This window comes from Nesoenas mayeri (assembly GCF_963082525.1).
Source record: "Nesoenas mayeri genome assembly, chromosome: 21".
Lineage (NCBI taxonomy): Eukaryota > Metazoa > Chordata > Aves > Columbiformes > Columbidae > Nesoenas > Nesoenas mayeri.
The window spans coordinates 2792956-2819853 of record NC_137571.1 but is presented as its reverse complement, the minus strand read 5'-3'; the positions used below and the strand labels follow the sequence as shown (position 1 = coordinate 2819853).

Here is a 26898-nt window from a genome sequence, read left to right as displayed (position 1 = left end):
TTCTAAACGGGGCTGGCTCCGTTCACACTGCCCAGCTGAATTCTGCGCACAGGGAATTGGTCCGAAACGCCTTCAGGGCTCAGTTTGGACACTCTGAGACAGGTTTGGTCGCTCGGAAAGATCCGCAAAGGAGGGATGAAGCCCTGGTGAGCTTTGCCCCTTCGATCCTTCGCATCTCTGGCAGAGATTTTACAAGTTACAACTTCCCAGCTTTCTGTTCAAAGTGACACCGCTCGCCCCGTCTTGGACTGTTACTCATTCACTCGGGGCCAAGCCTGAATAATTGATGCACCTGATTATCAAGCAGCTCGTGCAGTTGTGAACGTTGGATCTGCTCATCGTCTTCTTGGAAGCATCCCCAGTTTTCGGGCTTGCCAGCTGATTTTTGGTGCCGTTGCTTTGCAATCGCTACTGTGGCAATTGGAGGTTTCAGCTTTTCGTGCTTTTCGTGTTTTCCAGGGTGTTTTCCGGCCTTGCCTTCAAGAAAAACTGAACTTCACAGGCCGATATTATAACTGCTAATTTTTGCTATCTTTGAAGCAAGGGAAGAGGGAACCCTGAAGAGTATTTTATGGTTTTCTTTTAAATCTCTGTTTAGTTTGTTTTTATCCATCTCCAGTGAGTCGTTTCCCAGCTCTTATGAGGTTTATGAATTAATTATGGCGAGGCAGGAGTTTTGTCTTTCAGAGGCTGAGCCACATTTCTCTTCCAAGCCACGATCGCATGGACCGTCTCCTCTGTTTGCAGTTTTACGGGTGTTATCGATGTTGTTCTTTATGTCCTCACCTCTAAACTGAATTAAAAGCAGCAAGTAGAATTAGCCCGTTGTTTGGACCATCAGCAAGCACTGAGCAAACCAGCTGGGGAACTCTTGGGTTCAGAGACAGGCAGTGGGATAAGACACATTTGGCAGTTCCCTCAGTCTGCAACATCCTTCGTTCCTGACAATAACTTGAACCGAGGTCATTGATTCCTATTTGTAGCACGCCTGAGGGGGAAATGCACTCTTCCTTAGCGGTGTGTGAGAGAACGGCCCCGTGTCTTTTAATCCTTGCCTGACGTGTTTCTCTGTGTATTGCAGGACCTGTCTGGTTCAATAGATGATCTCCCCATGGGTACAGAAGGAGCCCTGAGTCCCGGAGTGAGCACGTCAGGGATTTCCAGCAGTCAAGGAGAGCAGAGTAACCCAGCTCAGTCTCCTTTCTCTCCACATACCTCTCCTCACCTGCCAGGCATCAGAGGACCCTCCCCATCCCCAGTTGGATCTCCCGCGAGCGTTGCTCAGTCCCGCTCTGGTCCGCTCTCCCCGGCCGCGGTTCCAGGTAATGCCGCTCGCGTCCGCCCCTCGCTGGGGCTGCAGCTGGAGGGGGAGTTAGAACAGCCAGTGGGGAGGAATTGGCCAGTGCCAGCGCTGTGTGGTTATTGAGGTCTCGTGAGCTCATTTGTTTCCTTTAAAACGTCTGTAACTTTTCAACGATGGGTGAGACGGCTGGTAAACCAGCGAGTGTCATTTTGTTAATGTGACCGATCTTGCTTTTGTTTTTCTTCGCTGTGGTTAAACGTGGTCTTCTCCTCAAGTTGTTTGTAGTTGTGGTGTTTAATACTCTTGTATCCTGGGGTTTGTGGTCTGCAATTTTGGTGATTAACCGCTTTCCTTTTTGTGGTTTTAGGCAATCAGATGCCGCCTCGACCGCCCAGTGGCCAGTCGGACAGTATCATGCATCCTTCCATGAACCAGTCGAGCATAGCGCAAGATCGAGGTGCGTGACATGAGTTAAAACAGTCAATTGCAAAGCTAGATGCGTCGGTAAAAATTACCTGGCTTGATTACACGGTTTCTGTGGCGAAATAGCATTTAAAAACTGCCCCAGGTTTATAAGCTACAAGTGTTCAGGCACCTTCCAGTCAATTCAGCTGTTGCTGGTTGTTTGGCCTCTTAATGTTTCATCCAAGTGAGTAGTTTGGCTCGTAAGATGTTTCCTCTGGCTTTTGACACGCTTCCCTGTGAACGTTGCTTGCCCAAGGCCCATGACCTCAAGCTTCAAAACGAGGGGTGCTCGCAACGGTACCGCGTTCCCTTTCCACCTAAGAGAGTAAGGTTGGCATGGGTGGAAATGCATGTGGAGTTTCAGCTCTCATGGCTGGAGGAATATAGTTTTCACCCTGAGAAAACAAAACCAAGCAAACAAAAGCCAACAAGAAGCTCTTAGGATTGGTACTGTCTGCTACTGTGACACCAAGTTTTGGTGTGTTTTTCTGGTTAAAACAGGAAATTGCATCTGTTATCTTAGCAGATAACACAGGCTCCTCAATAGCAACCGCTGTAAAATCTGTCTGGGCTGTTGCTGGAAGGATTTTGTTGGTGGATCTGGGGGGTTGCTCTTACCCAAGAACACGTGTGTCCAGTGGCACCCCTGGATACTTTGCACTAATAATTGTCTTCTCCGCTCACTGGGCGACCAGGTTACATGCAGAGGAACCCCCAGATGCCCCAGTACAGCTCCCCCCAGCCCGGCTCAGCCTTATCTCCCCGCCAGTCATCCGGAGGACAGATGCACGCCGGGATGGGGCCGTACCAGCAGAACTCCATGGGCAGCTACGGACCCCAGGGTGGGCAGTATGGACCTCAAGGTGAGTTCACCAGCGTGGGAACTGAGCTCAGCAAATACACAAGGGCTCTCTCTGTTGTAACATCTCGGCGTTGAGAACTGGTTTTATTTTTCCACTCTGAATGTCCTGATAATACAAACCAGTGTGCTGGTTACGAGCTGGAAGGAGCTGTGCTCTGTTCATGTTGAGATCCATGTTGCTTTCAGGGCTAGTTATAAACCTAGGATCCTTCCTCATTTAAAAATACATAGGTTATGCATCCACTGTAATAGAGAAAGGTCAGTTCTCCTTGGAGAGGAAGAAAACGTTTTGGAAAGGGTTAAATGAGATTTCTGCCTCCTGTCCTGGACCATTTAGCTCACTCTGCTCGGTTGAGGTTTGGGAGAGTTTCAGGCAGCTTTTGAATCGATGTTGTTACTTGGCTACGTCAAAACACATTTTATGTGGCTTATATCCAAGTTCTTTGACTTTTTGTTGAGGTGTTAACACTCCCCCTCATCTCTGTTAGTGATCTTTAAATATTTGCTGATAGAAGATTTTTATGGTGATTCATAAACTAGTTGAACGATGTTGTATTCCCCTCTCGTTTTTTATCTCCTCAGGAGGTTATCCAAGGCAGCCAAACTACAACGCGATGTCCAACGCCAACTACCCCAGCCCAGGAATGGGGGGCAGCATGAACCCCATGGGTGCCGGGAGCCAGATGCACGGGCAGAGCGGCGTGCCACCCTACAGCGGCCTTCCTCCCGGGAGGATGAGCCACGGCGCCATGGGGAACAGACCCTACGGACCCAACATGGCCAACATGCCCCCTCAGGTGGGGTCGGGGATGTGTCCCCCCCCGGGCGGCATGAACCGCAAAGCACAAGAAGCGGCTGCTGCCGCCATGCACGCGGCTGCCAACTCCATCCAGAACAGGTGAGGAGGGAGATTTGCCTTTGGTAAAGGTCCCCGTATCGGAGCTGGGTGTCAAAGCTGTTTATCCTGCCCCTCTGCTCTGCCCTGGGGAGACCACACCTGGAATCTTGTGTCCAGTTGTGGCCCCTCAGTTCCAGCAGGACAGGGAACTGCTGGAGAGAGTCCAGCGCAGCCACCAAGATGCTGCAGGGAGTGGAGCATCTCCCGTGTGAGGAAAGACTGAGGGAGCTGGGGCTCTGGAGCTGGACAAGAGGATACTGAGGGGGGACTCATTCCTGGGGATCAATATGGAAAGGGGGAGTGTCAGGAGGATGGAGCCAGGCTCTGCTGGTGACAACCAGGGACAGGACAAGGGGCAATGGGTGCAAACAGGAACACAGGAGGTTCCACTTGAATATGAGAAGCAACTTGTTGGGGTGAGGGTGTCAGAGCCTGGCCCAGGCTGCCCAGGGGGTTGTGGAGTCTCCTTCTGTGCAGACATTCCAACCCGCCTGGACACCTTCCTGTGTAACCTCATCTGGGTGTTCCTGCTCCCTGGGGGAATTGCACTGGATGAGCTTCCCAGGGCCCTTCAACCCCTCACATTCTGTCGTTCTGTAACCCAGTGCTGGGTTAATACTGAACATGCACATCACTGAAAATGTGCCATTTTTGGAGGCTTTTTCATCCATCTTCAGTGTTAAAAAAGAAAGCGTAAAGCTTGGACAAGCAGTGTGTTGGAATACATCATCAGTGACGTGCTTAGGGAATTTTTAATATTCATAGGTGGAATCTGTTGAACTCTGAGATCCCTTCAGTTGTTTTCGCTCTGTGGTCTTTGTTACGTGGGTGATTTAAAAGACGCGGCGTGTGTGGTAAAGCCCATAAATCTGCCAGACAGCCGTCCAGCTGCGTTTGTCTGAACCGCGGCATTGCTTGTCCGGCGTAATGAACTTCTTCCTTTTACGGCCTCGATGAGCAGCTGTGGGAACGGGAGCTGGAATTCAGCGCTGAACTTTGCAACTGTTTGCTGTGGTTGAGTTTTTGGTTTTTTAATTGCACATTTCAGAGTAGGTGCATGTGGCTCCCCACAATGCCACAGGAGCCTCCAACTTGCTTATAAATCGGGTTCCCCCAGTAAAGCTGTTAGATACAGTTGTCGTCTGGCTGGGCATTGTGCTCTTTATCCTGATTTAAGGGCCATTTCTGCAATGCGCTGTCTGATGGTACCTGTGACTGCCAAGAGGTCAAGTTCCCAACGCAAATAAATCATAGAATCGTTCTATGAATAAAGACACCAAAGCTCTTGTCCCTTTGAGGAACGAATTTGAGCGGCGGTTGTGTATGAGGTTTTCTGATACATGTAAAATAATGTCGCTTGTGCAGGTAACAACAAGGAAAGAAAGACAGATCATTAAAGGCGGCTGCAGCACTGCCCTGTTCATCTATACAAATAATGTATTCTCCCTTAAATACACAGGGCTGCAGCATTTGCAGATCGTTCTTGTAAAGGTGACTTAACTGAAAGCAAGTTTAGTTTGGGGATGTAGTGGAACGAGATGAAGGTGGAAACGCTCAGAACTGAAGTCTCTCTTTCAAAATGGTTTGCGTCCCCTTTGCTTTGGAGAATGAGACTTTGGCGCGAGCGTAGCTGAGCTTTGAAAGAGCATCTGATCTTTGGTCTTTTGCTGGAAAAGTGAGCTGGAGAAAGTCACCTTATTCCTTTTGTAGGAGGTTTCTTGTAGCAAACCTGCTTTGTTAGAGGACAAGATCTCAATCTTTAGTATCTGGAGTAAGCGTCTGTTTCTTCCTTGCCTTCTCTAGGCCTCCTGGTTATCCCAACATGAACCAAGGGGGAATGATGGGCACCGGACCTCCGTACGGACAGGGAATTAACAGTATGGCTGGGATGATAAACCCCCAGGGCCCACCCTATCCCATGGGTGGGAATATGGCGAACAACTCCGCAGGTAAGGCAGGGCTGGCTGTTGGGCGTTTCATCGGTTTTTCAATCCATAATGATGATATCGGCCTTAAAAACCTCTTCTTAACTTCCTAGGGATGGCAGCAAGCCCTGAAATGATGGGACTTGCGGATGTCAAACTAACACCTGCGACTAAAATGAACAATAAGGCAGATGGGACGCCAAAAGCAGAATCCAAGTCAAAGGTAAAATGTAGCAGCAGCTGGTTTTGTGATACCTGTGTCAACACTTGCCCGGCATTGATTTGAGCCAAGTGGAGGTCTAATATAAAGCTGTTCTCAACATTGAACAGCAGAACTTTGAACTCTTACCTGGCTGCTTTTTTGAAAGCACCATGGATGTGACCGAGCTGGTTTTGTGCTGCTCAGTCCTGATATCTCTTTCCTTCTCCCAGAAGTCCAGCTCCTCTACTACGACCAACGAGAAGATCACCAAACTCTACGAGCTGGGCGGCGAGCCCGAGAGGAAGATCTGGGTAGATCGCTACCTGGCCTTCACCGAAGAGAAGGCCATGGGCATGACCAACCTGCCGGCCGTGGGCAGGAAACCCTTGGACCTTTACCGACTCTACGTCTCCGTGAAGGAGATCGGAGGATTGACTCAGGTGGGTGTCGGGGTGTTTGCGTTCAGCACTGCCCACAGTCGCGAGTCCATAGGCGACACAATTCAGAGTTAGATTTGTAGCTAGAGGTAAGCTGCGCCTTTCCATTTAGCTGTGTTTCTTTTTTAAATAACGCTCATAAACCCCAGCAGCCTTTAAGCGAGCCAGACATCTGCTCTGCCGTTGTCTGGTTGAAAAAAGTCTACAGTGAGGTTCGAGTCCTTTTTCTCCCTGTTTTGTCCAGCGCAAAGATGAGTGACACTGTCTTTGTCCTCACATCTGGCTGTCAACTGACCTCGTGGTTCATTTGCTTTGCAATCTGTCCCAATTTGAAAAGTTTTCTCTAGTTTTGCAGTTTGAACGCAATTATATCTGATGTGCTTAGCCCTTCTCGCATCCTTGTTTCAGCTGAGAAGTGTTGATTTCTCCCCAGAAAACTTCTTGGAGGGAGAAATAGATTTGGAGTTCAGAGCCTCTTGTTTGGTTGTGCAGGTCAACAAAAACAAGAAATGGCGCGAGCTGGCCACAAATCTCAACGTGGGCACGTCCAGCAGCGCCGCCAGCTCTCTGAAGAAGCAGTACATCCAGTGTCTGTACGCCTTCGAGTGCAAGATTGAGCGAGGTGAAGACCCCCCTCCGGATATCTTTGCAGCTGCCGATTCAAAGAAGTCTCAGACTAAGATACAGCCTCCGTCTCCAGGTGAGTTTAGACTCTGGTTTAAGGTGTGCAATTAGTGTTTTAACCAGAGAATCTCTGTGGAGAATAACTTCACAGTTTGGGAAGCGAGTGGGACGTGTTGAAGCCCCATGATTTGGATGAAGGGCTCTGTCATCCCACAGACACACATGCTTTGCTCTCCTCGCAGACTTTATAACCCGTTGGCACAGGCTTGCACTTCATTTCAGCCTGTTCTGCCAAATGAACTTCTGCGAAACTTTGTGAGTGCTGAGGACTGTGCTCCCTCATTCTGCGTTAACACTTTTTGAGGCTGCAGAGCATCCAAAGCGCATTCTGGGCAGTTGTCTGGGTCGAGCTCTTGGTGCTGGAGCTGTTTTCCTTGCAGCGTGCGCTCATAACCCGCAAAAATTCCAAAGGGTGTACAGAAAGGCCGCGACTGGAGCCGACTGGGTATTGCCTCGTGGGCACTTGGCACAGGATTCCTGCAAACCTCCTTGGGTTCCTGCTCGCAAACTGCAGCGTGTCCCCAGGGAGGCGTAATCAGTCTGTTGTTGGGTTTTAATTCCCAGAGCGTGGAACTGGCCCGGCTCCAACTGTGTGTAAATTTGTGAGTGGGAGGGACGGCAGGGAGTGGGGACAAACACCAAATGGCAGCGACGCGGGGAATGTCTCGAGGCCTCTTCCTGCCGATTCCAGCCTCGCGAACCCAGGCGAGGGGCGGATTCCTGGGGGAAGCGAGCTGAGCTGAACCGCCGCTGATGAGCGAAGGAGAGCGGCGGGGAGGGCCCGTGAATGAAACTCCCCGCTGAGCTCGTCTCGGCCGTTCCTCCTCCGGAGCCCTCCCCGGCCAGGAGGGCGTCGCGCAGCACAGGACAGGGTGCCAGGAAGGTGGGGTGTAAACAAACATGCCCTGGATGTGACCTCAGAGGATTTTAATGAATAGCTGAAATGAGTCATCAACCAGCAGGGCTGAAGCTGAGGGATATCGGGTGCTGGGGATGGTAACTAATGGAAACATTAATTAAGAGTTCAGCTCTTGCCAGCTGCGGGGAGCAGATGAACCTGCGAGCTGTGGCAGCGATGCCGGGGCAGGGGAGCGCTCCTGGAGCTGCCGGCACAGCTGCAGCGCACATGACGGCCGAGCTTTCTGATGAAAGCTCACTGTAGCGTAAAGCAGCCTGCGCAGAGCCGGGGAACTTGCTGGACGGGTTTTGTTGTTCAGTGAAAGATCCGGCATCTCCGGCATTCCCTGTTCCAGGAATTCTTGGGAGTGGTGCTTGAATTAACCTGTGTGAATTAGCTCCTGTTGAAGGGCAGAGCAGGCAGAGGAGCCTCGTGCAGAGTGACTTCAGCTCATGTCCTGGAGTTTCCATCCCTAAAAGGATTGCGGCGGGACTTGAAGGAGAGGGCTCAAACCTGCCTTCTTTCTGGGTAGAAAGGGAATGTGAAGGTGATGGGCCCATGGTTGTCACTTGGCAAGAAGGACCGTGTTCTGTGTTGCGTGATGCACTGTAGAGCATCAACCTGGGCAACCCAGACAGTGGTTGGCTCCATATGTAACAGGGAAAGTGGTTAAGAGTGAAGGTGTGATGAAAACGAACGTATCCTCCCAGCTTTATGTTACTGCACTTGTTTCTCCTGGGAAGTCTGACCCAGTAGGTCCTTGCAGTGTTGAGTTCTTTGCACCTTCTTGGCCGTTCCATCTGTGTCTTTCTTGAAGGACTGTTTGCTCTCCTTGGGGCTGATGTTCTGGGAGGTTCTGGGTTGCATCTCTAGTGTACAAAGCTTCTCACACTCACTGTTCTTGCAGCGGGTTCAGGCTCAATGCAGGGACCTCAGACACCTCAGTCCACCAGCAGCTCCATGGCAGAAGGAGGGGACCTGAAGCCACCAACTCCAGCGTCTACGCCACACAGCCAGATGCCCCCTTTGCCAGGCATCAGGTATGAAACCATCACACCCTCCTCCGCTCTGCTGGGGACAGCGGGACCGTGAGGTTGCGTCTGGGTCGCTGCCACCACCCGTGGCTGTTTTGGTGGAGCTCTGTGCCTTTGCTCCTGTATTAACAGCTCACGGTAACATCGTTGACTCTGCATCTGTGTGCGAATAATCGTTACTTTTGGGATTGGGGTTGAGGACAGTATTGCGGAAGGGCAGTTCGTGGCTATGTTGGAGGATCGTAACTGTGGTCCTTCTGGGGAACAGCAACACCTGAGAGGGAACGTGTCGGGAAAAGTATCCCAAGGAGCATCGTGGGCCTCTCTCATCCTGTGTTTGTGGTTTTTGGGTTTTATTATCCAGGAGTAACTCGGTGGGCCTTCAGGATGCCTTTGCAGATGGCAGTGATCCTACGTTCCAGAAGCGGAACTCCATGACTCCAAATCCAGGGTACCAGCCCAGCATGAATACCTCTGACATGATGGGTCGCATGTCTTACGAGCCAAATAAAGATCCTTACAGCAGTATGAGGAAAGGTGAGGAGATCCCCGTGTGTTCCGGCCCCTTTTTCCCTTGAGCACTGATCCCTGTGTCTGGCCATGTGCTGTGGGAGACCTTCTGCTCACTTTTCTTCCCCACGAGATGGGATGTATCTTTGTAATGCAGAGGTAAACGTGCTTATTGGTCTTTGTTTCAATATTTCAGCTCCGGGAAGCGATCCCTTCATGTCCTCAGGGCAGGGCCCCAACAGTGGTATGGGTGACCCTTACAACCGTGCTGCGGGTCCAGGGATGGGTAACATGGCCATGGGACAGCGGCAACACTATTCCTACGGAGCTCCTTACGACAGAGTCAGGTGCGTATTGAACCAGGGGAGACCCTGATTTGCTTGAATTATTTTCATTATTATGATTTTTCTGACCACATTATTTCCGTTCGATGAGCAAGCGTGAAACGTGGGGGTTTTGTGTTTGCTCCCATGTAGGACGGAGCCCGGGATGGGACCCGAGGGCAACTTAGCAACTGGAACCCCGCAGCCCAACATCATGCCTTCCACCCCCGAGTCGGGGATGTACTCCCCCAGCCGCTACCCCCAGCAGCAGCAGCAGCAGCAAAGGTCTGTCCGGGTGTTGCCACAACCAGCTCTTCCCAATTTCAAGAGCTCTGGGACTGGGAAAGTGAAACGTGTGTCGTATCAGATGAGTAACGCATCTGTTTTTCCTCCAGACATGATTCCTATGGCAATCAATTCTCCACTCAAGGCACATCCTCGGGCACCCCCTTCCCCAGCCAGCAAACTACCATGTACCAACAGCAACAGCAGGTAAGTCATCGGGACGTTTCTGATTTGACTGGGACAGAACAGCTTTATGTGTGAAATTTGTAAAAGGAGCAGGATGGAAACTCTTCTCACTGTGCATTTGCTTAATGAATGTGTAGAATTAAGTACCTTGTACAGGAAATTTCTTTTTTCCCAGTTTCCAAGTAGTTTCAACAAGTTTTAATTAGCATTTCCAGTGTTGCGTTAGCAGAACAATGTTTGAGAACGGCCGTTGTGCAGTTTGCAGACGCGCATGCTCTGGTCGGGCAGCAGGAGATCAGGAAGCTTTAGTGGGCTTCTCTGGAACTTTCTGCATCCCATCGTGTTTCTGTAACACTTCTGGTGCAAGTGATTGCGTGGCTTTGTTTGGAGTGAGTCCTTGAGCGTGCCGGGAGCTGTTTCAGGTGGATCGTTGTGCACAACCCAGGGGTTTTATTGTCTTTGCCTCCCTGAGCCCGCAGACAGAGGCTCCAGACCTGCCTCCTACTCCTCGTTCTCAAAACCAGCAGGTTTGTTTCAGGACAGAGTTTGAACGAACATATATCTCCTTCCATAATCCTTATATATGACTTGCTCTTTGTATCAGTGCCAAGACCCATAACGTTTTCCTGATAATTTTGAGTCCTGGTTTAGGGGAGTATAGAGAGGGCACTCGCTCAGCTGTGCTAAGAATAATTCCAACTGCTCTGCACTTTGGCTCTGCAACCAGAGCCACGGGGCCCTGAGCCAAGAGTTCGAGTTACTCTGGTACTTGTCATCTTGGAAGCCCTAGAGCTCCATCTGAAGCCAGTCGTGGCCGCGGAGCTTCTGAGCAGATAGAGTAAGCTTGGGTTTTAATTTTGTCTTCCCAATTGAGCGTTTTCTACGTTTGCACTCAAGTAGAGGGGCAAATAGTTTTTGCTCCTTTCAGCGAAGTGTTTTGAAATCTACAGGAAAGGAAGCACATTAGTTTTTAGTGCGTCTTGTTTAATGCTTCAGCAAAAACCTCTGTTTTCTGGGAAATGTATATAAGAGAAATAGGGTCTGATAAAATACTTGGATGTGAAAGGAAACGAGCACCTGTGCCCGGTTTGGTTTGTGGTGGATGTACAGCGGAGCTGAGTGTTTCTGCAGGAAAGTCCTTTCTGTGGGCAGACTCCTGCCCCTGCGCGTCCTCAGAACCCGCAAGGAGACTGCCCAGCCAGCCACAAGGAATTGGTGTTGGCTTCTGAAACGGAGACCGATCCAGCTTTGTGAAGAAACAAGAAAAGTCTCGCCCTCTTACGGGCCACACTGTGAGCCTTATCCTCTGGCTCTCAGTGGCTCTACCCGCTGAGGTTTGGGTTTCTAAGTAATCTCATATCGTTGTTGCTTTTGTTTTCCCCATAGAATTACAAGCGAGCGATTGACAGCACCTACGGCCCGCCCGCGAAGCGGCACGAAGGGGAGATGTACAACGTGCCGTACAGCGCCGGGCAGGGCCAGACGCAGCAGCAGCTGCCGCCAGCGCAGTCGCAGCAGCCCAGCCAGCAGCAGACGGCTCAGCCGTCCCCCCAGCAGGACCTGTACAACCAGTACGGGAGCACGTACCCCGCCGCTGACCGCCGAGCCGCCGGGGGGCCGCAGAACCAGTTCCCCTTCCAGTTCGGCAGAGACAGGGTCTCTGCTCCCCCGGGCTCCAACGCTCAGCAGAACATGCCCCCTCAGATGATGGGGGGTCCTATCCAGTCGGCTCCGGAGGGTCCGCAGCAAGGCGCCATGTGGCAGGGGCGCAACGAGATCGGGTACAGCTATCCGAACCGGCAGAGCGCCGGCTCCGCGCCACAGGGACCCGCGTATCACGGAGTGACTCGAACAGACGAAATTCTGCATTCAGACCAGAGGGTCAACCACGAGGGACCGTGGCCATCCCACGGGAACCGGCAACCTCCTTACGGTCCCTCTGCCACCGTGCCCCCCATGACAAGGCCCCCCCAGTCTAACTACCAGGCCCCCCCTAGCATGCAGAATCACATTCCTCAGGTATCCAGCTCAGCACCTCTGCCCAGACCTCTGGAGAACCGCACTTCTCCCAGTAAATCTGCGTTCATGCACTCGGGGATGAAAATGCAGAAGGCGGGACCGCCCGTCCCCGCCTCGCACATCACACCAGCAGCTGTACAGCCGCCCATGATCCGACGAGACATCACCTTCCCTCCGGGATCCGTAGAAGCTACGCAGCCTGTGTTGAAGCAGAGGAGACGGCTGACGGCAAAAGATATCGGTAAGAGGAAACTCCTGCTCTTCTCCTTGTGCCTGGCGAGGGGATGGTGTTGCCATTACCCTTCGGTTCGCTGCTGCCAAGCGAAACGGCTCTGCTGGCTTTGCAAGAATTGTATTTTTGCAGGTTAGTTGTGTTTTCAGGCGTAATTTTGGTGTTGTTTGCGGAGAGATTGCTGGTGCAGGCAGCCTGTGCATCACCTTAAACAGGCTCTGCTCTTTGTGGGTCCAGAAGAGCGGTCTCAAGTATCTCCTTTTTGTTTTGAAACTCCAGGAGCTGGAAGTATCGTGTGTTTATGTTACAGGAACTCCTGAAGCCTGGAGAGTGATGATGTCTCTGAAGTCTGGGCTGCTCGCTGAAAGTACGTGGGCCTTAGATACCATAAACATCCTGCTCTATGATGACAACAGCATCATGACCTTCAACCTCAGCCAGGTGGGTGCAGATGCTCTCTTTGAAGTGCTAATTTTGGAGGGGTTTCTGTCAGCGAGAGAGCAACAAGCAGCTCGTGCCCTTGTAGCGCTGGAGTCCAGACACCCCTGGACCTGCGGAGCACAGTCTCTGGGCAGCTGTGCGCTGATTATTCTTTGGTCTGTGTAATTTAGATGTTTGTTGGTGTGCAAGCGTGCGTGTGTGCTCCTCTGGTGAGGTGTGAGTGCCCCCTCAGAGACTGGTTTTAGAAACACTCAGCATCCAGGTGCCGATCGGAGGGACCGGCCTTCCCCACCTGCGGCTCCTGTGAGAACTGCTTGGTAATACCGCTCATGGCTGTTCTGGTTAGTGCTGCCCCTCCCCTCCCCGTGTGTTCACCAGAAGGGAGAGAAAACCAAGAGCACGTGTGTGTTTGCACGGGTACGTGTGTGTTTGCGCTGGTACATGTGTGTGTTCGCACGGGTACATGTATGTGGAGGGGTGTCAGCTTGGATACTGACAGTCAGTATCTGGTTTTGCCTTTATTCCCTTTCTCAGAGGACTGAAGGCGATCTTTTGCAATCAGTTTATTACAGAACCCATTCATTATCATCGCTGCTTCAATCCGTAGCCCTTTATGCCCCGCTTTCCCAGTTGCTCACGTTGGCCTGAGTTGTTTTCTGATCACTGTTCCTTTCCTTCCTTTCCCTCCTGTGTTTCTTCTCCCCTGTAGCTGCCAGGCTTGCTGGAACTCTTGGTGGAATATTTCCGGCGCTGCCTGATCGAGATCTTTGGAATCCTGAAGGAATACGAGGTGGGAGACCCAGGGCAAAGAACACTATTAGATCCCGAAAGGTTCCGTAAATCTTCAGCTTCCTCTCATGAAGAAGGGGAGGAGGATGATGAACCACGGAGCATGAACTGTGAGATGGAAGAAGAGGACGAGGAAGAGGAGGAGGCTGCGTTTTCGAGCAAGGACAAAGCACCTCTAGAGATCAACGCGGAAAAACTAGTTAGTAAATTTGACAAGCTTCCAGTCAAGGTTGTGCAGAAGAACGACCCGTTTGTGGTAGATTACTCAGACAAGCTGGGCCGAGTGCAGGAGTTCGACAGCGGGCTGCTGCACTGGCGGATCGGCGGCGGAGACACCACCGAGCACATCCAGACCCACTTTGAGAGCAAGATGGAGCTGTCTTTGACTCATAAACGAGCTCCCTGCGCCGCCAGCGCCAGGAAACGCTCGGCGGCCGAGATCAGCCCCAGCACGAGGGACGGGGAGACGGCTCCGTCCGACAGCTCCTCGGAGAAGAGGATAACGGCCACCATGGACGACATGCTCTCGGCTCGTCCCGGGTCCCTGCCCGGGGAGGAGGAAGAGCTCAAAGCTTCGGAAACGACAAAGGAAAGCGGCAAGTTTCCCTTTGGCATTAGTCCGGCTCAGAGCCACAGAAATATAAAAATTCTGGAGGACGAACCTCACAGTAAAGATGAGACGCCCCTCTGCACGATCCTGGACTGGCAGGACTCTCTGGCCAAGCGCTGCATCTGCGTCTCGAACATCATCAGGAGTTTATCGTTCGTACCGGGCAATGACTTTGAAATGTCCAAACACCCCGGGCTGCTGCTGATTCTAGGGAAACTCATTCTCTTGCACCACAAGCATCCGGAACGCAAACAGGCACCCCTGACCTACGAGAAGGAGGAGGAACAGGACCAAGGGGTGAGCTGCAACAAGGTGGAGTGGTGGTGGGACTGCTTGGAGATGCTGCGTGAAAACACGCTGGTCACGTTGGCCAACATTTCTGGCCAGCTGGACCTGTCCCCCTACCCGGAAAGCATCTGCTTGCCCATCCTGGACGGACTCCTCCACTGGGCCGTGTGTCCATCCGCGGAGGCCCAGGATCCCTTCCCGACGCTGGGCCCCAACGCGGTCCTTTCCCCTCAGAGACTGGTTTTAGAAACACTCAGCAAACTCAGCATCCAGGACAACAATGTGGATTTGATCCTCGCGACTCCCCCTTTCAGTCGCTTGGAGAAGCTGTACGCCACCCTGGTGCGCTTCCTCAGCGACAGAAAGAACCCGGTGTGCCGGGAGATGGCCGTGGTTCTGCTGGCCAACCTGGCGCAGGGGGACAGCCTGGCCGCCAGAGCCATCGCTGTGCAGAAGGGCAGCATTGGCAACTTGCTGGGCTTTCTGGAGGACAGCCTGGCCGCCACGCAGTTCCAGCAGAGCCAGGCCGGCCTGATGCACATGCAGAACCCGCCCTTCGAGTCGACGAGCGTGGACATGATGCGCCGAGCCGCCCGGGCGCTGCTCGCCCTGGCCAAGGTGGACGAGAACCACTCGGAGTTCACGCTATACGAGTCGCGGCTGTTGGACATCTCCGTGTCGCCTTTGATGAACTCTTTGGTATCACAAGTGATTTGTGACGTACTGTTTTTAATTGGCCAGTCATGACAGCTGTGGGATCCGAGCCCCCGTGTGCGTGTGCGTGAGTGGAGAACTTAGAAAAACTGACTGTTGCCCTTTATTTATGCAAAACCACCTCAGAATCCACTGTCTGCCCCGCGCTGTCCTGCTTCTCCCTTGGGGAAACTTCCCCGTTCCCTCTCCCCTTCCCCTGCCCTTCAAATTTGTCCTGAATCCCTTATTAAAGGAGACAAAGTTCTGCCTACATAGAAGACTTTTTTTTTTATTTTAACCAAAGTTACTGTCGTTTACAGTGAGTTTGGGGAAAAAAAAAAAACGACTTTGCCGCGTTATCACATTGACAGGCACCACTTTCCTAACTGTTTTTAATGGTAAAACTCTGAAGGACACCGAGCGACTGCTGAACTCTGTGTGGTTTATCGCTGTGCGTTCACAATCTGTCTTGCAGGAACCAAGAAGTTAGCGGTTGTGAACAGAGCCTGGCGGAGGGAGGCCCGTGCAGTAGCGTGTAGAGCTCCATGTACTGTACACCTTAAGCTGTAAAACATACTGTAATAACGTCTCACACGGAAAAGAGGAAAACCAACAAAAAAACAAAACAAAAAAAAAAGACGCTGACTCAGCAGCAAGCTGTAGTTTTTAAAAATGTTTTTAGTTAATGTTGAGAAGAAAAAATTTAAAAAAAAAAAAAGGCTTTTCCCCCAAAGTATCATGTGTGAACCTACAACACCCTGACCTCTTTCTCTCTTCCTCCTTGATTGTATGAATAACCCTGAGATCACCTCTTAGAACTGGTTTTAACCTTTAGGCGCAGCCCGAACGCTGCCACGTGTGTATATATATATGACGTTGTACATTGCACATACCCTGAGACCCCTCGCGGTTTTGTCCCCCTCTCCCTCCCCCTTTCTAGTATGAGGAGTTAACGAGTTGATGACCTGCAAAAGCGAGACACAATTATTTAATCTCTTGCCAGACATCCCTCCCCGGAGGATGCTGTACAGGTCTCTGTGTATAAAGTCATTGCTGTCTCAGCAGCCAATCAACTTATAGTTTATTTTTCCTGGTTTTGTTTTCTTTCTAATCGAGGTGTGAAAAAGTTCTAGGTTCAGTTGAAGTTCCTGATGAAGAAACACAATTGAGATTTTTCAGTGATGAATTCTGCATATTTGTATTTCAGACGATGTAGCTAAAAAACTTGATGTAAATTCCTCCCTTTTTTCCTTTTTTGGCTTAATGAATATCATTTATTCAGTATGAAATCTTTATACTATATGTTCCACGTGTTAAGAATAAATGTACATTAAATCTTGGTAAGATGTTTGTAAGGGTTTTCTTTCCTGGCAGCACGAGGAGCTCATGTCGGCACTCGGCTCCGGTAGGTGCGATGGTGCAGGTCAGCGCAGACACCTCAGGGACGTCCAGCAGCCTTTTCGGGGACGGCAAAACCCCGTCTTGCTCCGGAGCCCTTAATCCCACGCTTTGCTTCCGCCGTTAGGCTTGTCTCAGCGATGGAGGTCTGGCTTAGCGTTGCTTAGGCTGGACTCAGCGCGGATTTACAGGGCGGGGAGTCCGTTCCCTTTCGCTTCTGTGAAATGGAAGATTTTCGTTCCGCTCGCAATTGTTTTATCTCCACGTTGTTGGGGGCGTTTGGACTCGGCCGGCGCTCGCAGGACGGGCTTTTCCAGCGGACAGAGCCCGAGTTCAGGCTCTTCAGGTGAAAATCGGCACGTTCGTAGGTGTCAGTAAGTAGATATTTTATGTAGCCTGAAGCTTTATCCTCAAATATAACAAAAGCAGGAGCTGCAACTGCAACGAGCTCATCGATTTAAAACCAGCTTCTCTGACGATTCAGTTCTGTGTTCCAGGAGCTTCGTTTAGTCCGATTCAATTATTATAAAAATGTTACATATTTTCTTTTAACAGACTCAGCAGCAAGGTTGACGAAGGTAACGTGAGCAGCTTTTGTGCAGCTTCTGGTGAATTTAATCATGAGCGAAACGTTCGGGAGGGAAAAAATAGTCACAAGTGGTGCTAAGGACCCGTTTGACCGGTATTTGTACAAGCAGTTGGTCAGTTGCACCTCTCGCACTTTAAAAATGGTTAAAAGGGAAACGGGAGAGACAAGGAATCAGTAAAACAAGAACAAGCGGCGTTCACAGTTTGTAATCGGGCTGTTTTGAGAGCTGTACCTGATCTCTGCCCGCAATGCAGACCCTCGGTGCTCTGGTCTGGTTTGACCCAGAGTTTTCCATTTCCGCAGATGTTCCTCCAAACGCCTCTTTGGTCTCAACCAGCGAGGGGAGAAAACGCGAGTTCTTCCCAAACCGGAGCCCGATTCGAAGCGCTCGGCGCTGAGGATTTATTTCTCTTTCCTGCAGTAGATACTCAGGTTGGATTTAGGAACAATTTCTTCCCCAAAGGGCTGTGGGGCATTGGAACAGGCTGCCCAGGGCAGTGCTGGAGTCACCATCCCTGGAGGGCTGGACAGACGGACATGAGGTTCTCAGGACATGGGGTAATTTAGGTTAAGGTTGGACTCGATGAGCTTGAGGGGCTTTACAAACAAAGCTAAATAACCCTATATGGTCAGGCTGATACCCTGGAATGGTGGTTTTAAGCCCAGAGCTGCCGCGGTGGCAGCGTGAACCGGACCTGGCACTGTGGTTAAGCCAAGCTTGGTTAAGCCGAGCTTAGTGACAGTGAAGCAAAAAGTCATGTGTGCAGCATCACCTGGACGAGATCTTGAGTGCAACCTGCCCCTCCTCTGGTAACAGTAAGTAATCAACAGGACCCTGATAAGCCGGTGTTGGGCTGTTGCGCGGTGTGTTGGCAGGTTTGGTGAAGCCGCAGCTGCCGTGCGGTTCCGCTGGAGGTTTGGCAGCTCCAGGAGCGATAGCCGGGTGCCTTATTTTACTGCTGCCTTTGCCTTTAGTTACCAAGCCCTTTACTGGGTGCTGTGTGACCCGCGGTGCCGCCGCCCGGCCACGGCCGCCTCGCCCGCCCTTAACAAACATGGCGCCGCCCGCCCCTTCCCCCGGCCCCCACGTGACGCGGCGCGCGCAGCGCCGGAAAAGGCGTGGCCGGAAGCGGCGGTGACGGCGGGATGGAGCCGGCGCGGGAGCCGCGCGGCGGGCGCGCAGGTGGGGGGAGCGGGTGGGCGGGGCGGGGTCTTGGCTCCTCCCCCTGCGCGGGAGGCCCCGCCCCCCCAGGGACCCTTCCCCGGTACCGGCGACACGGGCCCGGCCGGACCGAGCGGTGTCCGGGGGTCCCACCTGTGCCGAGTTTGGGCTTTCGGGCCGTCGCGAAGGGTCCCGGTAGCAACACGGGTCCCTGCGGCCGGTACCGGCGCTGCCCGGGCCAGCCCGTCCTGCTCCGGCACCGGCTGGTCCCGCACAGCCCCGGGACCGGTCCGTTAACGGGCACACGAGCGTTCATTGTCCCCGAGCCTCGAAACGGACACGTTAAGCGCTTCGTTCTCTGCGAATCCCCGGCCCGTGGGAACGAGGGGAACGGCCCCGCGCTCCGGCCCGGCCGCTCGGACACGGTCCCGGCATCTCGGACACGGTCCCGGCCGCTCGGACACGGTCCCGGCATCTCGGACACGGTCCCGGCATCTCGGACACGGTCCCGGCCGCTCGGACACGGTCCCGGTCGCTCGGACACGGTCCCGGCTCAGCCCGCCCGGAGGGGCCGGAGCGCGAGTCCCCGCTGTCCCAGCGGCCGCTGCTCCGGATGCGCTTTATGGAGCGGGGCCCGTTGAGTCCGCCCGCGGCGGTGACAGCCGAAGCGCCCGGTGTGTCGTCCCGCTCCACCCCGACCCCGGTGCCCGCAGCCCCGGCGGCGGCTCCGTCCCGTCCAGCCGAGCGATCGGGTCGCGTTTGACCCAGCGCAGGTTTTGTTCGCAAATTATCACAAAAGACGCACAAACGTTCCCGTTGCCACCGGGGCCGCCGCCTCTGGGCAGGACGGGAAGCGGCTGCGAGGCCGAGAGCTCCAGGGCCACACGAACGGCGCTAAAGCAGCGCAAAACTCGGCTTTATTTCTTGTGCATCCTGGTTAGAACGGGTTCTTAACTATGTCTGGAGTTGCTCCCGAACCCCGCGGCGGTTGGAGAAGGAGCAGGAGGCGCCCGAGCCGCTTCTCCCCCGCTTTCTGGGTGGGTTTCCCGGCAGGGATCCGGTGCCCGCTCCAGGTTGCGGGGGTTGGAAGGGGCTCGGTGGTGAGTTCCTGCTGCCACCGGCTGGACATCGGCGGCTCCGCACAGCGCCGAGTTCATGTTCTCATGTACGTGATCATTTACCCGGCGCCTATTCCGTTCCTATGCTCGTCCTTTTCTCAGCCCCGTTTCCAGAGCGAGCAGAACAGAATTCGCACCTGAGAGCAAAGAGAAACGCTGAACGCGGAGCCATCAACACCTTTATTCGTGAACACTTCACTTCTTTTCCTACTGAAATATTTTTAACCCGCTTCTGCCGTTTCAAGTCGTTTTTCCACCCGTGCAGGTGCGATTTGGGGCAGAATCATCCCAGCTCTGCCAGAACGGCACATATTTGAAGCGCTGGGACGATTTTTTGCCGCTGTTTTTTAATAGGATTTGCAGCTGCGAATGAGCTTTAATAGAATTTACAGCTGGGCTGTTACTCTTACAGTAACGTTGCAGCTTCGGATTCGGGAGAACGCGCCTCCCACCAGCTGCTGCAGCTCTGGAGCAAGAGGAGAATACGAGCAAACCCCAAACTTCTGCATGTGGCTGAATTGGACGCGTATTGTAGCCGAGGTCTGGAACCATGAACCAGCGTCTTTGGGTCTTGTTTTTGCTTTGCTGATGTTTCGTGCTTTCTGCTCTCTCCTGCAGTTCTTAACCCGCCAGGTTTTTTTTCCCCATCAGTAAAACAGGAATAGGAAAAACTCAGGTGTTTTTAGATCGTGAGGTGATGGGTTTGGGGATCTTTATGTATCGTGAGGTGCTGGATCGGGAAGGTGGGAAATGGTGCAGGATGTGGTGTAGTGAGAACCCAGCGAGAGCTGCAGCTCTTGTGCTTCTCAAGTTGGCGGCTGCAGAACCGATGGAAGAACCGCGTTGTCTTCTAAGAACCGCGTGGTCTTCAAAAGCCGCGTCGCAGCTCCTGCCTCACTGGCTCCAGGCCAGTGCTTTTCATATCTATTCCCAGAACATCAATCAGAATATATAGAAATGAAAGCAGGGAGGCTCCCAGGGTGCTTCAGATCCCGCAGGTGAGGTTTGCAGGGAATGGGTGGAAGAGAAACACCTGTCACAGCATCCCAGAATGTGAGGGGTTGGAGGGCCCTGGAAAGCTCATCCAGTGCAATCCCCCCATGGAGCAGGAACACCCAGATGAGGTTACACAGGAAGGTGTCCAGGCGGGTTGGAATGTCTGCACAGAAGGAGACTCCACAACCCCCCTGGGCAGCCTGGGCCAGGCTCTGACACCCTCACCCCCAAGTTTCTTCTCATATTTAAGTGGAACCTCCTGTGTTCCAGTTTGCACCCATTGCCCCTTGTCCTGTCCCTGGTTGTCACCAGCAGAGCCTGGCTCCATCCTCCTGACACTGCCCCTTTCCATATTGATCCCCAGGAATGAGTCCCCCCTCAGTGTCCTCTTGTCCAGCTCCAGAGCCCCAGCTCCCTCAGCCTTTCCTCACACGGGAGATGCTCCACTCCCTGCAGCATCTTGGTGGCTCTCTGGGTGGTGAGGGGGGCACGGTGTGAGCATCACATCCTGGAGTTGCCGTCTCAGAGCGATGAAGGGGCTGGAGAAACCTTCAGATCTGATGGAGCTCACGAGGTCGGTGCTGTGGAGGCCGCCCTGAAACAATCCTTTTTTGGTTTGGGGGTGAAATCTGGGCAGAGAGCGGGGAGGACACCGCGTGCCCGGCCGCCCGTGAGCCCCGGGCTGTGATCTCTGTCACAAGTGACTTTCTTTCCATGTTTGCGCTCTCTTGTTATCAATACAGGTTTCCTAAAACAGAGGGAGGATTTCCCAGGCTCCAGCGACCTACGGAGGTGACCGGTGAGCGCGGGATGGAGCCGGTGAGCGGCGACCCCCTCCTGCGGGAGCTGCTGCGCTTCGCGGTGCGCTGCAGGGCCCTGGCGCTCCTGCTGCAGGCGAGTCTCCGTCCCCACAAACGCTGCCACATGGCTTGTTTGCTGCTCCCATTCTGCCCGGGTCGGTCCTGCCCTGGGCTCTGAGTTCGCTGCTTCTCCTTGGGTGGGCGATCGGTTTCCATTGGAGAACCAGCGGCGCAGCCGCAGCCGCGGGGCAGGTTGCTCTTAGGTAAAATCACAGCCATTTCTTTATAACTTAGTGTGTTTTCACACCGCTGTTGCAAGACGTTTGACAGCACGAGGAGGTGATGTCTCCGTTTATCTGCAGGAGAGGAACAATAATCTCCTGTGCATTCCTCCCAAGTCTCATTTCCAGAGATTTTGGGAGAACTTGGTTCTCGCTCCACCTTCCCTGTGCACACAGCGAAGTGTCCGACTGTGGCCCTGGCCCTCCCGGAGCAAAACCAGCCCAAAAAAGCTCCTCAGCGGCGGCCAGAGCCAAGCGGCAGATTGTGGCCCCGCTGCCACCGCTGTGACCATCGGCGGAACCAGCAGCCGGGATGGAAGACGCCGCGTACGAGCGCCAGAGCCCTGGTCGGGCCAGATGTGCGCTCGGCGGCCAAACGGCGGCTTTGTGCGGCTTTTAGTCCCAATTTGTTCAGCGTGGCCTTTTTTCCCTCTGCCAGCGCTGGGGACTCATCCAGCCTACATGTGGTTAATCTGCACAATTTACCATCCGAGGCTTTGGGGGATTTTTGTAGACATATTTTCATTTGGAATTACATTACAATGCATTAGGTTGTTTACCCCCTATCTTGTGAGCTCTCTGGGTTTTTCTCTCGCCTGTTAAAATGTGCTCAGCACCACGAGCTCTGCGGGCAGATTGTGTATGTTCTTCTGCTCCTCTCTGCGATACAAACCCCGCGGTGTGTGCTGAGCTGGAGATGGGGCCGGGGAAGCAGCTGCTGCTTTCTGCCTCAGTCTGCCCCAGGAAAACCTCCTCTGGTTCTGTTTGCTCTCCCTCGTACGTGAGCTGGGCCGGTAACGCCCCATTCAGCAGAGCGGGTCCCAGCGCTGCATGTGCAGTGCGATGAGCCCCAGCGCGGGGCTGGGCAGCGCTCCCCGCCCGTTCCGCGGGCATTGCTGCTGGATGTGATCGGTTCAGGTGTAAACGCCCCGCAGGGTTTTGTTGGCACCTTTTCACAGTTTTCTGGGTGTCCTCGCTGCAAATCTCTCAGCTTGGCTTTGTGCTGCCCTTGTCCCCTTTGGAACCCGGGAGTCCTCCCGCTTGATGCTGGAGTGGAGTGGAGTGGAGTGGAGTGGAGTAGGATAGGATAGGATAGGATAGGATAGGATAGGATAGGATAGGATAGGATAGGATAGGGTAGGGTAGGGTAGGGTAGGGTAGGGTAGGGTAGGGTAGGGTAGGGTAGAACAGAGTAGAACAGAACAGAACAGAATAGAATAGAATAGAATAGAATAGAATAGAATAGAATAGAATAGGGTAGAATAGAATAGAATAGGGTAGAATAGAATAGGGTAGAATAGAATAGAATAGAATAGAATAGAATAGAATAGAATAGAATAGAATAGAATAGGGTAGAATAGAATAGGGTAGAATAGAATAGAATAGAATAGAATAGAATAGGGTAGAATAGAATAGAATAGAATAGAATAGAATAGAATAGAATAGAATAGAATAGAATAGCATAGGGTAGAATAGAATAGAATAGAATAGAATAGAATAGAATAGAATAGAATAGAATAGAATAGAATAGGATAGGATAGGATAGGATAGGATAGGATAGGATAGGATAGGATAGGTTTTGGTTGGAAAAGCCCCTCAGGCCCCTCAGGCTCATCGATTCCACCCGTTCCGCCACCCCTGTCCCTGCCCCATGTCCTGAGAACCTCATGTCCATCTGTCCAACCCTCCAGGGATGGTGACTCCACCACCGCCCTGGGCACCCTGTTCCACTGCCCAGTGACACTTTGATCCCACCTTTCACCAGGATCTCCACTGGATTCCAACCCTCTCTTCTCTCTCCAGGCTCTGTTTAACCTCCTGATCCCCGACCACGCCGCAGACGCCTTCTCCCCTCCTCGCCTCCCCGAGCCCGGCCCCGCCGACCTGCTGCTGGAGCGGCTGCTGGGCGGGCTGTCGCGCTGGGACGCCGAGCATTTCCTCTTCATCGCCGAGCACGGGTACCTGTACGAGCACAACTGCGCCTTCTTCCCGCTGTACCCGCTGAGCCTGCGCGCGGGCGCCGAGGCCGCGCTGTGGCCTTTGCGGCGGCTGCTGCGCTTGCGGAGCCGCCTCCTGCTCTCGGCCGCGCTCCTCAATTCCCTGTTGGCCGTCCTGGCGGCCGCCGCGCTGTACAAACTGGGCTGCGCGGTGCTGCGCTGTCGCAGGGCGGCTTTTCTCGCCGCCGCTCTCTTCTGCGTCAGCCCTGCCAACGTGTTTCTGGCGGCTGCTTACTCGGAGAGCATGTTTTGCTGCCTGGCGTTCGGGGCCATGTGGCGGCTGGAGCGGGGGCAGCGCTGGCGGGGCGCGCTGCTCTTCTCCCTCGCCACCGGCGCCCGCGCCAACGGGGTCGTCAACGCCGGCTTCCTCCTCTACTCCTGCGCCAAACGCTTGGCCCTGCGGCTCCGGCTGCGCTCGGGATCGCTGCTGTTGTGGAAGCAGCTCCTTAGCGCCGCATCTTCAGCCGTGGCGTGCGCTGGGGTTTTTTTGCCTTTTGTTGTATTTCAGTATTACGCCTACGCGTTGTTCTGTGTGCCCAGCGTGGAGCGGGCTGTCCCGGAGCCGCTGCTGCAGCTGGCCCTGGACAAGGGGTATCGGCTGGCGGGGGCGCGCGGGGCTCGCCCCCCTTGGTGCTCCCAGCGGTTCCCCGCGGTCTATCCCTACATCCAAGACGTTTACTGGAACGTTGGCTTTCTGCGCTATTTCGAGCTCAGGCAGATCCCCAATTTCCTTCTCGCTTTGCCTGTCACGCTCCTGAGCTCCTGGGCTGCCTGGACCTACGTGAGCGCGAACCCGCGGCGCTGCCTGACTCTGGGTCTGGAGAGAACAAGCAGCGGAGAAGAAAACAAACCAAGCACTGGATTTTGCGGCCCCGCTGTCTTCGTGTACGTGGTCCACGCCACGGCCCTGCTGCTCTTCGGCTTCTTCTGCATGCACGTGCAGGTAGGACCGCCAGCAACGCGCGGGAGGGACTGCAGCGCGGTGGCCGGGGAGGTGACGGTCACAGCGCCGCGTGGCCCAGCTGTGCCTTTCCTCCGCTGCAGCGGCTTCCACAAAGCGTTTCCAAAGCCCTCCGTCCCGTCCCAGCGGGTGGGATGAGGGATGAGTTAACTCTGAACGCAACACGCGCCCTGACTCGACAGATGAGATCAGGTGTGAGTTAACTGCGGGTAGTTCTGCGCGGCGATGCGAAGTGAATCACAGACAGTCACTCCGGGGGTCCAACTATGAATTTACTAAAAGCACACGGTAGTATAAAAATTACAGCAATCAGTGACTTGGCAAAAGTATGTTATAGTACCACAAAACTTATCAATACATTGACAACAAAACCCCTTCTAAAAACGGTGGATTGGCAACAATTAGTAAACTGTAATACAGAATTTAACAGGACTTTAGCAGCAGAACTTAAAATGATATTATTTTATATGTTTAAGAAAAAGGAAGAGAAGAGGAAAACTAAGATATCAGAGAAAGGGAGAGAGAGAGTAAGATGTCACCACTCCACAGGTCCATCGGACCCTGGAGGGGGACGCGCTGAAGATTTACACACCACCCACCTTTATCATAGTGAGGTTGTTTTATAACCCGGTTCATTTACATGTGGGATAGGACAGGGCGGTTCATCTCCTCCCTCTGCTCACTCTTCATGCTCATTAGGAAGACTCTTCTGGAAATGGGTCTGGGGTCTTCAAACTAGGGGAGAGTTCATGGTGAGTTGTCTTGCCCATCAGGGGTAGCTGTTGGTTGGTGGTTTCTTCTGGTAGTTGGTTGTCCGAAAGATGGTTCATCTCTATCATCCCAATTAGGCCATGAGGCCCTTCACAGCAACACTGTTAATTGTCCTTATCTTCCAAGGTGCCTTCATGGCCATAAAACTTTGGGAAAGATAAGATGAGGTGTCCTCTGTCTCTTCCTCCCAAAGTAACAAAGACCAGACGTTTAAGGCATAACAAGGTCCTTTGTTCTGCTAAGGATGGGGGGGAAGCGCTTCAAGGTTTTCACCCCCTCTGACAAAATATTGCCTTAAAATCATGGTTATGTGCACTATTCATTCCCTCACCGTTTTTAACCTTTTTAACATGGGACGCAAAATTTTTCCAAGCTACCCAATTAATTTATATGGCAGGAATACAAGTTATAATAAAAATGACATAATCATTTTTGGTTCAGGTATTTTATAGCCTACTACATCCTCCAAGAAGGATGTTTAATGTGGTTTGTTTGTGTGGTTTTTCTCCCATACACATTTTAGAATCCCAATCTTCAAACAAACAAACCCAAAAAGTCCTCCCAGGACTACTTTAGTATCTTAGCAAATATTAAAGGAGAAGAATGGCTCCAGCTGACAGCAAATTGAATTGTTAATTGCTCAAACTGACAGGAAATTGGACTGTTTTGGGAAACTCTCCATCTTGGCGGTGTTCGCTTTATGGTTGGACTCAATGATTTTAAAGGTCTTTTCCAAGCTAAATGATTCTCTGCGTTCTATAAATGAAGCTGCTCTGGATGCGGATTTCAGCGTGATGGTGACAATTCGGTGCCGTGCTTGTCCCAAACCTGCCGTCACTTGGCTTTGACATAAATATCTTAATAAATAAGGCGGGTTTTGCAGAGGGGGGGGTTCATTTCCACGTAATAGATGCCGACGCCGCGGTATTTCAGTCCCTGTTTGTGATTTTTGGCTCTGTGCAGGTGCTGACGCGCTTCCTCGGCTCCTCCTCTCCCATCCTGTACTGGTTCTCCGCTCACCTGCTGCAGGAACACGAACCTTTGCTCTGGAGCGAAGGGACCGATGGGCAACCGGCGTCTCCTGGGGGTGAACGTCCCGGTCCCCGCGGGGACGGAGCTGCTGCGAACCCCGTCCTGAGGCTGCTGAGCCGCTGGAGCCTCCTCACCCCGCTCAGCAAGTGCGTCCTGGGTTTCTTCCTGTCCTACTGGCTGCTGGGGCTGCTTCTGCACTGCAACTTCTTGCCGTGGACATAGGGGGGTGTCGGTACAGATGGGTCCAGAACCACCGGTCAGAATCAAAACTCACTCTTGTAAAATCCTCGGTGTATTTGCAAAGGTGCTGTTGTCTCTGTTACTCCTCGGTGACTTTACATATGGAGGTGTCGCTGCATGGCCGTGGCCAAAACGGGCACGTTGTCTTTGCTGCGATGCTCCAGCATCCAACTGCCATCGTTGCTGCTGGGACAGGGAACGTGTGTTGGTTCCTGCGTCTTCTGGGAGAAACGCGGCCTTTGATAAATGATTTTGGCGAGGATGCTCAGACTTTGCAGATCCCCAGGAGCGACTGGCAGCAAACCCACCAGACTAGGAGAAAGATCAGGATTTTCACCTTCTGCTGTTGGCGATTAGGGCTGGATGTGGGGAATCCTGTGCTCCTGACCCACTGGGACCTTCTGATCTCTGAACTGCCTGAAAGGAGCTTGGAGCCAGGGGGGTCGGGCTCTGCTCCCCAGGAACAAGC

General features: G+C 53.0%; 2 protein-coding genes and 1 long non-coding RNA gene across 3 annotated transcripts in view; all 3 read left to right on the top strand.

Moving 5' to 3' along the window:
* Positions 1 to 17425, top strand: part of ARID1A (AT-rich interaction domain 1A) — a 54380-nt gene extending 36955 nt beyond the window's left edge. Inside the window, exons 5-20 of the mRNA XM_080357413.1 lie at positions 1082 to 1322; positions 1671 to 1760; positions 2464 to 2631; positions 3213 to 3528; positions 5332 to 5477; positions 5567 to 5676; positions 5886 to 6095; positions 6585 to 6792; positions 8582 to 8714; positions 9073 to 9245; positions 9415 to 9565; positions 9695 to 9826; positions 9937 to 10033; positions 11399 to 12272; positions 12574 to 12704; positions 13414 to 17425. Coding sequence (XP_080213539.1) covers positions 1082 to 1322; positions 1671 to 1760; positions 2464 to 2631; positions 3213 to 3528; positions 5332 to 5477; positions 5567 to 5676; positions 5886 to 6095; positions 6585 to 6792; positions 8582 to 8714; positions 9073 to 9245; positions 9415 to 9565; positions 9695 to 9826; positions 9937 to 10033; positions 11399 to 12272; positions 12574 to 12704; positions 13414 to 15138 — 4905 coding nt within the window. The 3' untranslated portion in view covers positions 15139 to 17425. The remainder of the gene's footprint in view (positions 1 to 1081; positions 1323 to 1670; positions 1761 to 2463; positions 2632 to 3212; positions 3529 to 5331; positions 5478 to 5566; positions 5677 to 5885; positions 6096 to 6584; positions 6793 to 8581; positions 8715 to 9072; positions 9246 to 9414; positions 9566 to 9694; positions 9827 to 9936; positions 10034 to 11398; positions 12273 to 12573; positions 12705 to 13413) is intronic.
* A 768-nt stretch (positions 17426 to 18193) lies between these two features.
* On the top strand, positions 18194 to 20881 carry LOC308048468. The gene is made up of 3 exons (XR_013923138.1): positions 18194 to 18254; positions 19764 to 19891; positions 20712 to 20881. It is a non-coding gene; the product is annotated as an uncharacterized lncRNA (long non-coding RNA).
* A 67-nt stretch (positions 20882 to 20948) lies between these two features.
* PIGV (phosphatidylinositol glycan anchor biosynthesis class V) lies at positions 20949 to 26507 on the top strand. The gene is made up of 3 exons (XM_080357632.1): positions 20949 to 21241; positions 23232 to 24368; positions 26121 to 26507. Exons 1-3 carry the CDS (start codon positions 21062 to 21064, stop codon positions 26409 to 26411), a joined length of 1608 nt encoding a protein of 535 aa, XP_080213758.1. The 5' UTR covers positions 20949 to 21061; the 3' UTR covers positions 26412 to 26507.
* Positions 26508 to 26898: the final 391 nt, after the last annotated feature.

Excerpts from the sequence above, each read along its gene's own strand:
- PIGV (XM_080357632.1), top strand. The coding sequence starts at position 21,062 with ATGTTTGCGCTCTCTTGTTATCAATACAGGTTTCCTAAAACAGAGGGA. Across the intron at positions 21,242-23,231 it reads CCCTGGCGCTCCTGCTGCAG|GCTCTGTTTAACCTCCTGAT; the intron begins GCGAGTCTCCGT and ends TTCTCTCTCCAG. Across the intron at positions 24,369-26,120 it reads TCTTCTGCATGCACGTGCAG|GTGCTGACGCGCTTCCTCGG; the intron begins GTAGGACCGCCA and ends GGCTCTGTGCAG.